The sequence below is a fragment of the Daphnia carinata genome, chromosome 3 (assembly GCF_022539665.2).
Source record: "Daphnia carinata strain CSIRO-1 chromosome 3, CSIRO_AGI_Dcar_HiC_V3, whole genome shotgun sequence".
Taxonomy (NCBI): domain Eukaryota; kingdom Metazoa; phylum Arthropoda; class Branchiopoda; order Diplostraca; family Daphniidae; genus Daphnia; species Daphnia carinata.
In genome coordinates, this window is record NC_081333.1 from 3,316,131 (window position 1) to 3,328,879 (window position 12,749).

Sequence of the window (12,749 nt, forward strand, 5' to 3'; positions counted from 1 at the left end):
CGGATATGGTTGTTTGTCTTTTTTTCGTTTGTAGAATATTCCGCCAATTTCTTATTTTTTTTTTCTAACAACAAATGAAAAAATGCCGAGTCAAATGGCAGACGACTCTCGCCAGCTTCGAGCCCGTATTTGGCAGTCCCCCTCTGGCGGAACGAACCGCTGACAGCGGAGCCCCGTATTGACTGAAACGCCAGTCTGAAATCGGTTAAGGACCCAAAGTCCTCCTAACGGAACTCAAATCACAGAAACTATTCAGTGAGCTGTAAAGGTCTTTGTATATCGAGCATTTTAACTACACGCTATGCTAGTCTTGTTCGTAAATCATTGCATTCAGAAGCAATGGAAGTGTAGCAGAAACGCTATCGGTACTGAAGCGGTATAATAGTATAAACGTCTCTGGGTGAATAAGCATAAGTATGATTCTTCTAGGTCAATGGGGAAATGACGAGTTGATGAATTCATTCTTGTGAATGAAGTCTGCGTCACCAATGTTACGACTTGGCAGACCATACACTACTGATCCCCGTTGTTTTTTATCAAATCATTAATTTAAAGTTGTAAATATCCGAAGGCAAGAGTCTTACGTGTTACAAAAGGTAAATATCCGGAGTTTCACGGACGTGAAAAATATTCCTAACTATTTTGATTGGATCAAATCTAATTGTTTACATGACTCGACTAGAAAAATGGAAGACATTCGCTGGCCGTGATTTACGTGCTGTTGTGTACGCCGCATAACAAAACAAACTTGAGAAAGAAACGGGGGGTTAACGGTGGTATAGAGGAATGATGGACAAATATTTGTCAGACATTTCGTTGGTTGGCCCACGTTGCACGACAGTTAGTAATTGATTTCATAGAAAAAGCGGAAGTCGACGAGGAAAAAGAAAAAACTCAGCGTACATCTTTGTCATATGTCAACAAATAAGGGAAGTAAATAAAAATATAAAGCTTTTAAAGGAAAAAAATTGTTTTCTTCGGTCGGGAAAAAATTACGCTTACGTAGCCCGTTCATTGTGCGACGTAAAAGGTAGGGGAACACAAAAATGAATAGAGAAATATTACGATAACCCATAGAAGAAAAAGTATTTGACCATTCCAAAGTGTTCCCTCGTCAAGTCCGTTCTTGTCGGTGCCCTCCCGCGGTGCGCAACGCGGCTCTTTTTTTTTTTTTGCCCGTTTAGCCCGACGGGTTGTCGAGACGAAGACGACGTCATAACGCGAAAGACACGCATGACGAAAGGAAAACACATTTGAGTACCGTAATAAGAGAACATTCTTTTTCATCTCGTCTAATACAAAAAAAAAAAAAGAAAGAGGACCTTTTGTTTAAAGACGTTAAACGGGAAACATCTGACGCCATATTTTTTTTTTTTTGTTTCGTTCAAACGAAATTCCGCGTAAAAACCCTTCAATTTTTTTGTGTGGGTGGGGGGGGGGGAGTGATTTCATTAAAAAAAAAATGATTACAATAAATTGTGAGAAATTTAACAGGAAAACTGCTGTTGCTCCAATCAAGCCATCAGCTTCATCAACAAGCTCTTTGATGGATAGGGTCTGCACTTGTAAGTCGTGACGAGCAACGACGACCAGCTGGCCGTGCAGTAGCAAGCCAAACAGCAATAATAACAAAACAGGCCCAGTCATATCCTGTTTTGAGCAGAGAAAAAGGCAATCCTTAAAAACTAACCGGAGAAGAAAAAAAATGTTGAATTTCTCTTCTTCTTTTGGATAAACTAACGTTACGCTTTCTTTCTCAAACGGCTCGCGTCTTTTGTTGTACGACACGAACGTAATAATAACGAGCTACTGTTGACTCTCGTGTCTTTTGTCATTTTTTTTTTTTCTGGCCAACTGAAGAGATGATTGAAATGACGTCGCACAACGTTCGCTTCTCGGCTTGCGAAAATGTGCATAAAAATTGTGAATTGTACGATGTGCCTGAGTGCTAGAACGCATTCAGAGCGTGAAACAAGGTTTCGCCTTTTGCTAATGTGCTTCGCACCGAATGATCGTAGACGAGTCAGCGAACTGCAGCCGCTCAGGGACTGACGACCGCATCGTGAATCACAAACGACGTGAATATAGACGACCGCGTGAACCTTCTTTTTTGGCGACGACGGTTCAATACACTCACGACAATTATTTTCTTTGCAAAGGAAAAAAAACGTTTCAAATCGCAATCAAACAAATGGAAACGATCAATGGACTTTCACTTCCATTTGGCAAATCCTGAAACTCCATTGAATTTAAATACAAAGCCATTTGTTTTGTGTTTGCCCAGCAGCGGTGCGATTGTATAAATATTTGCATCGGAAAGCGACTTGAAATTAGCGACCCGTGTTTTTTTTTTTTTGTTTTGTTTGTTAGTTTCTCTTGACGGCTGTAAATTCCATCCGTAAGAGCATCAGGCCTCTCTGTTGCGCATAATCATAATCATTTAGTTTTTCTATTACAGCCGGGCTCTTGTCGGCGCATTTTTTTTATTCGACGTTTTCTACGAAGCACAAAGTCTCCTTTTCCGACGCTCGTTTACATTTCCCGTGAACCAGTTTTTTGCGAAATGCGTTTGAACAATTGAAAAAAAAAATCCCTTTCTTTTTTCTTTTTAAATACTTGCATATATAATTACAATGTTCGCGAAAAAATCCTCATTTTTTTATGACTTTCCAACTTTACATATTTAATTGGCTATAGGGTTTTCATGCAAATATAGCAACGGAGAGAAGTCACGAAACTACTACTGCCGCGCATCCCGTGATTTATTTATGATGAGGACTCATATAGCGACGCCGGATTGTTTACTATCATCGTCTAAAAAAAAAATATAAAATTGTTTGGGGTTCTATTTAAAAACAACCACGTCATGTCAACCAACACGAACAACGGTCCGCTAGATTGATGATATACCTTTACGCAAAGGAATTACGGAATAGCTTTACACACTCTCTCGTGTATTTGAGTATTTACAAGAAAACAGAGGGCAAAACCCTTTGCGTGACGAAGACTCCTTTGCTTTTGAGTGGCAGTTAACTTTCTGTTCTTACCTTTTGCCCTTTGTACGATTGCAATTTATGATTTTTTTCAAAGCCATTTTTTGATTTGTTATCGCAACACGCGTAATAGAGTACGAAAGATCGGTTTTCATCCTTTAAAAAACGATTCATTGTTTATCTAAATATCTTTCACGAATCGCGGTCGAGGTAAAGAACGTAGAGCTGATGGGTAAGAAGTCACGATAGCAGCTCCCGCTCAATGACGTAGCGGATCGTGAGTAACGTTGTATATACGGAGAGTGATGGGTGAAAAAAAAAAAAGAACGTAGTCCTCATTCCGTCTGCACGCCATCTGTGCCTTATTCACGCAGAGCAGACGGACGGAGAGAGAGAGAAGCGGGACAACGATGTTTTGCATTGAATGGATTACACGCCGTCTATATACATTGCTACTGGCGAAACAAATTTTCTTGCAGCCATAAAATTGGATGAAATATGGATCTGGCAATCAAAAGAACATATAGTCCCCCCTTTCAGAAAACGATATGAATTTCCATGTAGAAGAACTAGACTGTCCTAGTTGGCCGGCTATGCTGGAACTCGTTTTAAAAAAACCGAATATTGACACACTTTTTGGCTGCTGAGCAAAATGCCCTTATAAAATATTTCGTGAAAGAATGACTTGCGGGAAAATGAGAAACAGCGGCTTCCTTTATGAATGTCATTTAACCCGTCATCAAAATTGATTTCATCCCGACGATCCGGTTGGTGCGTTTCCATCTTTTTATTGGATTGTTTCTCAATAACGAACTCTCTCTTTCACCCAACGAATCGCTGCGTTCATATAAAGAGAAAGGCGTGACATCGGCTAATGTCAACTAATAGCATCAGGGAGAAAGTGAACTCGCGATTTATTATTCAAAAAACTAAGACGCACTAATCACGTTTATATGCATACACAAAGATGCCGACTAGCAAATTCAGATGATTTCTTTTAAATGCGTCTATTGCGTTTCGCAAGTCACGTTAAAACGCACTTCGTTCTACAGCAATAAATGAAAAGTATGTCGCCACAACATTTCGTCGTCCCCCATCACCCCCTATCTCTAATTCTTTCACCACCATTTTTTTTTTTTGGAGAAAAAAGCGCTGGAACATTCGATCATCGTCATCAGACATTTTTGCAGCTCAACTGAAATAATAACTTTCTCACAGCCGTTCCCCCCCCCCCCTCAGAGTTTAGATTGACATGATCACCTCCAAGCAGCTCATTATCAGTCATCCCAATCTCCCGTCGAGTTTTTTTGCTGCTCATCACACAGAAATGCAGTTCAACGAAACGCGCCACAAGTCGAGAAAACGAACGGTTTTGCAAATTGGCTTTCCCTTTCACTGCCAGCCCCATAATTATTTAACATAAAATCTCAACTTACAAGAATGTAAATGAATCGAGAGAAAATGTTGGGTAACAGATGGAAACACAAGACTCAACATGTTAATATGGAAGGATGTTATTACATATACAGTATTTCTCGGTAGGGATTCTGTCTTATATGAGATGATACAGGACACTACCGACGCCGTTTTTACGATAGTTCACTTAATAGATGGCATTAGCTATTATAGGGACTCCGCACAGGTCCTATAATATAAAGAATCCCTACCGGGGAATGGCTTGAAAATAAGCCCGACTTTTCCAGAAAAATTTTATTTTTCAAAAATGTTCAATTTAGCAATGAAACGATATGCTTTAGATTCGAAATCATCTAGAATTACAAAAATTGACTTTGTTTTTTTATGACATCAGAAACTTTTGAAAAAAAAAAACTATTACAAAAGTTTGCGCGCCAGTACGGTATAGCGCAGTCATGCTACAGCCCACTATTCAATATATTTTTTAAATAACTGCTTTGACGAGCAATGAATAATTTTCCTGAAAAGAGCGTTTAATTTTTAGTGTAACGTGTAATTTATATAAAAATTACAAGTAATTCGTCAAAATGTTTGACTAGAAACACAAGCCCGACACACAGAGGATCGGGCTTATTTATCCGACCTGTTAGCGGATCCTCTGTTTTTTACGTTTTTTTCAAAAACCATAAAGCCAATGCAAAAATTAACTTAATTTTCGTGATTTCTATTCAATTTTGAATCGAAATCATGTATTTTAAGTGAAATTTAAATTTTGGCCAAAAATGAAAAAGTGGGAAGGCTATAGCCTTCTCACTTTTGTCAAAATCGGCCAAAAACGAAATCTCACGGAATTGGATGAAAATCGTACCGTATAATCAAAATTTTACGTTGATTTCGATTCTGTGATTGGTTTTGTCGCTAAGCCACCCGTTTTTGAAATAAATGAAAAAAAAAGTTATGTTACTTGTTAGCGAACCCTCTGTTTTTTACGAATATTTCAAAAACCATAAAGCCAATGCAAATTTTTCACTTAAAATACATGATTTCTATTCAAACTTGAATGGAAATCATAAAAAATTTTTTTTTTTTTTTCAATTGGTCTTACAGTTTTTGAAGTATCCGTAAAAATAAACTGTTGTTGGGGCACTAACGGCAGCTATTTCAGAAAAATCAGATTTCGTGAAAAATAAAAAGCCAATTTTCACGATTCTCATTTATTTTCAAACCTATTTAACATTGCCAAATAGAAGATTTTGGAAAAATACAAAATTTGTGGAAAAGTCGGGCTTATACAGTATATATACATACCGTTATCGAAAAACGGTTCGAACTACAGCATATTTATTAACAGCGCCCACTACAACGTACTATAAATATACAAGACGACAATACATTTAGTAATTCATTTCAACTTCCTCCCCTAAGCATCTCTCTCCCATCACAGAAAAATTAAAAGAATTTTTCGTGTTATGGTTATCTGTCTCGATGAGTCGAGTGGAGAGGGGGGGACTCATCAGCGCGGAGACTGATGGGCGAGGCCCGCTTCTATCTCTCGTTTATATTTAAACAGCTGCTGGTGCTTATACTTGTTACATTGGGGCGTTCGGGAGAAGAAAGCGTAGATCCTGCGGCCCACACATGACACGAAATGTTTTGAGTTTGTCGCGTACAGCTGCAACCGCTGTAAGCAGTCGGTAGCGGCGGAAGGATGTGGTTCACGAGGATATAGGCTATCCCCCAACCCATATCTTGAGTATCATCACGCTCTTTTGACTCTCATATCCACTCGGCTGATGAATCCAAGGCCAGAGACATTCGAATTTTCAATTTCCACTTTCTTTTTTTTTTCAATGATTTTATTGTGTGATGAAATTAACCTCAATGTTTAATGTAATGGCCATATTTTTTATTATATTACCCGCAGCGAGCGAACCACCGTTATTAACCGACCCATATAGATCTCCTTATAATTTAATAAACAAATAACTAAACCAGAAAATGTGGGTCCTTTTCTTTAACGCTGTTAATCCAGACGAGGAAATACAAACAATTTTTTTGACACATAATTATCACGTTGCACTTAAAGATATTCGCGTTTCCTTAACCAGTTATTCCCCTATAGAATTCTACGGTACATCAAGCACGAAATTGATCGTTTCACTAATTTCGTGAAATGTCAGATCCTGAGTGAAAATTCTTACCTTCTTTCCCTAACATTTTTTTTTCTTCTTCCCCGACGTTTGATAGCGTAGAAAGTCAGTATAATTTAGAGACCTCATTGGGGCTTATCTTATCTCGATCCGCTCATTAGCCACGGCATGAGACACTTTGTCCTTTTAACCATCCGCGATTTAGGTCGTTTAGATAATTCCCTTTTTTTATCACGCAAAGCGTCGCTACCGAATCAACCGCCCCATGTTTTAAATGTTTTATACTGCCGTCGGTTTAAAAAAATTTCGTGAAGACGATAAAGCAATGGCCATTTAAAATCCTGCGTTGAACAACAGCCCCGACAACAACGGAAAGTAGGTGACAGCCGGAAACACCTGTTGGCGGCTGTAATGGCAGGGGTCTGCTGGTCGTTTAACGACAACGCAGGCCCCTATTATTAACAAATATAGCGGTTTACATTTGCTTACAGCTATACACCATTAGGGCCAAGTGCCCTTCGCACTCTGCGTGAATCCCAGAAACGAAGAAAAAAGGGCAATGACGTTATCAAGAGAGAAAAAATAAAACAATTACATTTTCTTGGAGGGGTTCATTCGAATTATAACGAGACCTTAATAAGCTTACCCACCTAGTTGGAAAAATCAAGGAACCGCATCACGTATGGATGAATATACCCCGAAAAAAAAAAGCGAAGAAATATAATGAGTTTGCATGGTAAGACAAAGAAAGAGCAACAAACGCATTGCGGACGTTCATAATTGAGGAAACGAAATGATGAACTGTACGGCTATATATGCGATTGTACGATGTTGGCAAGACAAACGATGTTGTTATTTTGTGCGCAGAAAGAGAAAGAAAAAAGAGTCGACCTCGAGCTGCGGATATGACGTCATTATGACCTGCTCCCGATCGCAAAAAAAGGGGCATTACATCAGCAGCACAACGTTGGGCAGATCGTAAAACAAGGGCCCGAATGGTGGACTGTGAAGACTTAAAAACATTCCACAGCAAGTTTTTTTCTTTTTCTTTTCACAATATGTTTTATGGGATGTAGCAAATGCCAATTGTTTCGGAAATGGAGCCCTCCCCTATATGGCTGCGTGAAATGGCCTTCGGGTAAGCGAACGAAAAAGGTCATGACACATCAATTTGTATTGGATTTTTGCAATGTACTCCAAGACCCAACAGGTCGTGGCTTGTTAGAACACGAAATGGAGTCGTTATTTTTCTTGTTTTTAGATTTGGTCGTATGCGAAATTGAAATTTATGATACCTGAATTTTTCTTTTCGAAATGCCTTTTCTATTGTTTTTGCCCGCCGTTGGAGTGCACCACTGTCCGGGTATTTTTCATCCGCCGCAAGTACTTTCCCTTTTTTTAAATACCCGTAAAACTCTTATGCATCATGATTCCGCATCCTCGCTGATTGGATTAACGGGACGAGACGTGATGCATTGGCTTTTGTCCGATTCCCCATAAAAAATCTAAAGAATAAAAGAACATATCCTGCTTTAAAAATTGGAGTTGAGGGGGATTGAACCCCTGACTTCTCACATGCGAAGCGAGCACTCTACCACTGAGTTACAACCCCGTGCTGATGACGTTCCAGACGTACAGCCAATACAATTTGGATAATAATAAATCTACGTCGTGATTTGTTTCTAAATTTCAGTGTATTGATTAACATGGTAAAGTTATTTTAAGGTCCATCGAGACAAACACATCAGAAAGATATTAGGTTACATGAAGGTCGATCTTTTAAAGGAAAAAGATTTCGAACTCAAGCCTTTCGATTTCGACATGTTCTCCGATTATGCGACCAAGACCGTCCCTTACAGCAAGGCGAAATTCATTGCTATTCATCAGCACTTCGACATCCGCCCTGCTCCCCGATATTGGATATGAGATATCAATCACTTCCCCTCCACAGTATAAAATCCAGTTATCATTCGGTTGTTGTTCAGCTAAAATTATAACGATGTCGTCTTCATCTGGTACGTGTCTTTGATCGCTGGTTTCAACTGATGGAGAGTGTTTGTTCCTGCGAATCGAACCGGTGATCGGATATCTGCACATGGGGCATTGCAATTTAATGCGACTCCATTTAACCAGACATTCGTAGCAAAACGTGTGACAGCAGTTTAGCCAGTATTTATCGACGAACGGTCCTAAGCAAATGGGACATTCCTCGAGACTTACCTGTACCTGTTTCCGACTGCTAGGCATCCTCTTCTTGTGGCACTTCCAACATAAAAAACCAGCGATGACCATAGCTATCCAATTGAAAAGGCTGGTACGGTCAATGATTTTGCCATCCTCAATTCCAATGAAAAACGCGGAGGCGATCTTGTATACGTAAAGGAGAATAAAGGCAAAGATGTCGGCCCTGTTGAACAGCTGGATGTCTGATCTAGCTACAGCGTTGAATGTAATACACCATGAATGATATGTCCAATCCAAAAGTCCTTGAATGATTCGATAGCATGAAAATTCATTGATTATCAAATAAGCAAAAAGGATTTCCCAAATGACAGCCATCCATGATCTTGCAGTCATCAACGAGAGGATGAGGAAAGTAAACAAAGATTGAATAACGTTTGCCATTATTTGATAACTTATTTGAATTTTACAGCGAAAACTTGGTTGAACGGAGTTTGTTACTAAAGATGTGGTATCCGATAACGCATCAGAGCGTATACGCTTCGCACACAATGTACGTGTTTTGCATACGAAATTCAGACAAATATGTTTTTGCCATAACATTATCTGCAAACACGGTATTTTATCCATCTATTTCAATAGCTTCCAATACAATAGAATAACCAGAAAAGGGTCGAATCGACACGAACGTCCGGGTATTGCAAGCGAAAAAAAATCTTGTTTGGAAAAAAGCGGATGGCTTGTTGTCTTGCCTGTTAGCTATACGTATCGCTCTAGAAGGGTCTCATTATTTTTTCGTAGAATTGATCGTCTATTGGCAGACCGAAAGGATTGCAGGAAATATACCTGGGGGACCTGGATGTGATTCTTGCCCAAGGTTGCGCGGAAAAGAAAGCTTGATTGGGGAAAATCCTTAAAGACTATCCACAGCTTGCTAACGATTTTCAGAAACGACCTTCACTTGTGCACTCGTATAAATAAAGCCACAAGTATCTGACATATTCACAGCAGTACAGTTCTTTCTTCGGCATTTGACGGATTTAGAAAATGACTGGTTCCTATTTGCTTGCCATTTTATTCTGCACTCAAGTTATCCTGACAGCTAACGGCCGTCCTCTTGGTGATGATGGTGAGTGGATGGATGACGTATCCCTTAATCCAGAGATTATGGGCTTAAACGATGAAGAGGATAACTCTCTATCGCGATCTGCTTCGGCCGTCGAAGACAATGGCGAATGGGTGGACGATGTCACTGGTAACATGTTCATCATGGGCGAAGATCCTTTAAGCCAATCAACTGGATTGTCTGGTAAGTGTGAAGTATTTAAATTTCTAGTCGAATGATTCTATAAAACGGCCTTTTTTCTGACAGACGATGTGAACGCTCGTAAGAAACGAGATGTTGGTAAGAAGATTCTGAAACTTTTGAAGAAGGCGTCCAAGAAATTGAAGAGAGACGTGATCGATACGTTGACCGTTGATCGTGAAAAGCAAAGCCCTACAAAGATTAAACTGGAGAAGACGTTGCTTCAGACTATGAAGAAACCATAGAAATCAGCTGCAAAAAATTCAATGTTGTTATTAAAAAAAAAAAAAAGAGAGCATCCAAGTCTACTTTGCATTCGATTATAATTGTTTCTGACGTTTCACTGATCGCAACCAATACAACGTCAACTGTGTCTTTTAATTCTTGTATAACGATTTATATATTTTCAAAGCTACGTTACTAGGTGTCCTATATTTCTCTTGATTAGTGTTGTCAGGTAAGTATGCGGAAAATGGTGATGACATGAAGGATGTTTCGCATTTAAGATGGCGCCACGTTCTCTTCGACCACCGGCGATTCAACCGTCTCATCGTCATGAGTGTACCTTTAAAATATCCCCAATTTGGGTATCATTATTCGCTGTGATATAACATCTTTATGATCTTAATGTAACGAAACGACGCTTAGTCACAAACCGTACCTTATTTGGTCTGATTCTTTTTCTGGAACATGGGCGATATTGACAGCAAACATCATCCATGTCAACTGTTGTTCGGTCAATGGACCACCGAGAAAAGCGTAAGCCGGTTCTCCCCAGCACGTAACAGTGTATGGTTCATTATCTTCCTGGCAAAACGTCTTTTCATTTACATACAAAAGTATTAACTCGGCAACTTTCGGTTTCTCCAAAATAGACGCGATCTTTGCCAACGACTTGAGGACTCTTTGGTAATTCTCCAGCACAAACGGATCGTGCGTGTTGGATGACTTGCAAGCTCGATGGAAGTACGGATCGGCATGAATGAGAAATTTTAAATCCTCCGTAATTGGACTCATGTCCAACGTTGGGAACATTTTGGTCCATTTTTTCTCCAGTGTTCTGATGACGTGAACATTGTCATTGGATAACAGAGCAGGGTATTTCGTTTTCCAAGGTTTTCCCGATTTATCTCTGCCATCGAAACAATCCTTTAGACCACTAAAAGCCACTCTGTAGTTCTCGACGCAAAGTCTTGTTTGTTCGATTAGCGTCTCTTCTTTGGATTGATACCTATTGTGACACACTTGTAGACTTTTAGATGAAGACGTATTTATGAATTTAAATGATTTACAGGTAGTGATTGCAGCGAGAACATTCTACATGCCAAAGGCTTCTGATGAAGTAGCTTCTCTTTCCTGGTTTTAAAATGGCTTCCATTCTTTCTTGCCTGAAACAAACACACCAATACTTGTTTATCATGAAAATAGATGAAAAGATATATATACACAAGCTTTTACCATTCTCTGTAGGCAGGATTAGATGTCTTTATTATTTTGTTTTCTCCAGCACCAAGGACACTTTTACTGAAAATATTTTGCAAAGTTTGCAAGAAACTCATTGTCACAGTTTTATCTCTTACGTTCGACTGTCTCAAAATCTAGACTGAAAATTTAATCACTGTATTCTAAACGTTTGACTTTCTAACTCTAAAGGCCCTAAAACAATCGTTGATTCAACGTTGCTTACAGCTAAAATAGACTATTAAAAACAAAACGTATTATTAAAAAAAAAAAAAAAACATTCTGCATATTTAGTCCTCGTAATCTTCCATTTCGACGTCAGCTGATTGAGAGATTAGCCATCTAACGAAGTTAATGATGCCGTGAAAGAATCCTACTCCTGAAGGTGAAAAAATAGGCTCTTGTTCCAGTTGTTCTTTATCCACAAACATGATAATGTCGTAATCGTCGATTGTGCCTGTCATCAGTTGGGGATCAAGTTCTTCTTCTTGAGGGAGTTCTTGCTTCTCGTGCAACGGGAAGGTTGCTGCAACTTCTTCATTCGTCTTTGTAGTTGTTGACGTTGTCAGCCTTTCTGTTGTTGTTATTGGAACACTCGTACTTTCGACCGGCAAAGCCTCTTTTTCTTTACGGCCATTGTCTAGTTTTCTAAATTTCAATCTGTGACGTAACTCGTAATACTTTTGAAAGGCTCGTTCAGACAAATCTGTAGGGATGACGTTCAACCTGTCGTGGCTTGAAGACTCGCCAATCTTGCGTACGGGTTGTTTTTCTTGGTCCATTTCCAATCGAGTGTCATCCGAATCGTTTGTGTATCGCTGTTTTAGTCGGTCTACGGCATTCCCAGATTAAAAGATAACACTGTAAAATACTCATATGTTCTATTTGATGACACAGAAAAGTTTTGGCAACTCACCATTCAGTTCTATCCTTAGAAATTCTTCACTCATGACACAGTCACACGCCAGTATAGCCAACAAAATCAATGGCCCCATCACGAAATGCATCGTAAACTTTGTGCTGTAACGTTTTCGGAAGCCCGTCTCGAACTCAAGCCAAACAAAAAGAGACGCACGACAACTATTATATCTTAAACTTTAAAGGACGTTTTTCCAAGTTTATTATTGTTTTCGCATTTCAATTCCATATAGAATCGTAGCTGATATTTTTATTTCTCTGAAAAGAAAAGGTTTGGCAATAATAAAACAACATGTCAAGCACCTCTTTTGACAAACGTTTCTT

The 12,749-nt window shown here is 39.2% G+C and overlaps 3 protein-coding genes and 1 non-coding gene across 4 annotated transcripts; 1 reads left to right on the forward strand and 3 right to left on the reverse strand.

The window, feature by feature from the left end:
• Positions 1-8,099: 8,099 nt before the first annotated feature.
• Positions 8,100-8,171, reverse strand: Trnaa-cgc (transfer RNA alanine (anticodon CGC)). Its single transcript has one exon. It is a non-coding gene; the product is annotated as a tRNA-Ala (tRNA).
• Positions 8,172-9,748: 1,577 nt separating this feature from the next.
• LOC130693376 (uncharacterized) lies at positions 9,749-10,325 on the forward strand. Its single transcript, XM_057516507.2, has 2 exons — positions 9,749-10,049; positions 10,113-10,325. The coding sequence occupies exons 1-2, from the start codon at positions 9,788-9,790 to the stop codon at positions 10,289-10,291; spliced, it is 441 nt and encodes a 146-aa protein (XP_057372490.1). The 5' UTR covers positions 9,749-9,787; the 3' UTR covers positions 10,292-10,325.
• Positions 10,326-10,449: 124 nt separating this feature from the next.
• On the reverse strand, positions 10,450-11,636 carry LOC130693877 (uncharacterized). Its single transcript, XM_057517094.2, has 4 exons — positions 11,505-11,636; positions 11,339-11,434; positions 10,708-11,277; positions 10,450-10,611 (listed from the first exon to the last, which is right to left on the reverse strand). Exons 1-4 carry the CDS (start codon positions 11,603-11,605, stop codon positions 10,548-10,550), a joined length of 831 nt encoding a protein of 276 aa, XP_057373077.1. The 5' UTR covers positions 11,606-11,636; the 3' UTR covers positions 10,450-10,547.
• A 145-nt stretch (positions 11,637-11,781) lies between these two features.
• Positions 11,782-12,593, reverse strand: LOC130693910 (uncharacterized). Its single transcript, XM_057517116.2, has 2 exons — positions 12,424-12,593; positions 11,782-12,339 (listed from the first exon to the last, which is right to left on the reverse strand). The coding sequence occupies exons 1-2, from the start codon at positions 12,512-12,514 to the stop codon at positions 11,798-11,800; spliced, it is 633 nt and encodes a 210-aa protein (XP_057373099.1). The 5' UTR covers positions 12,515-12,593; the 3' UTR covers positions 11,782-11,797.
• Between the last annotated feature and the right edge of the window lie 156 nt (positions 12,594-12,749).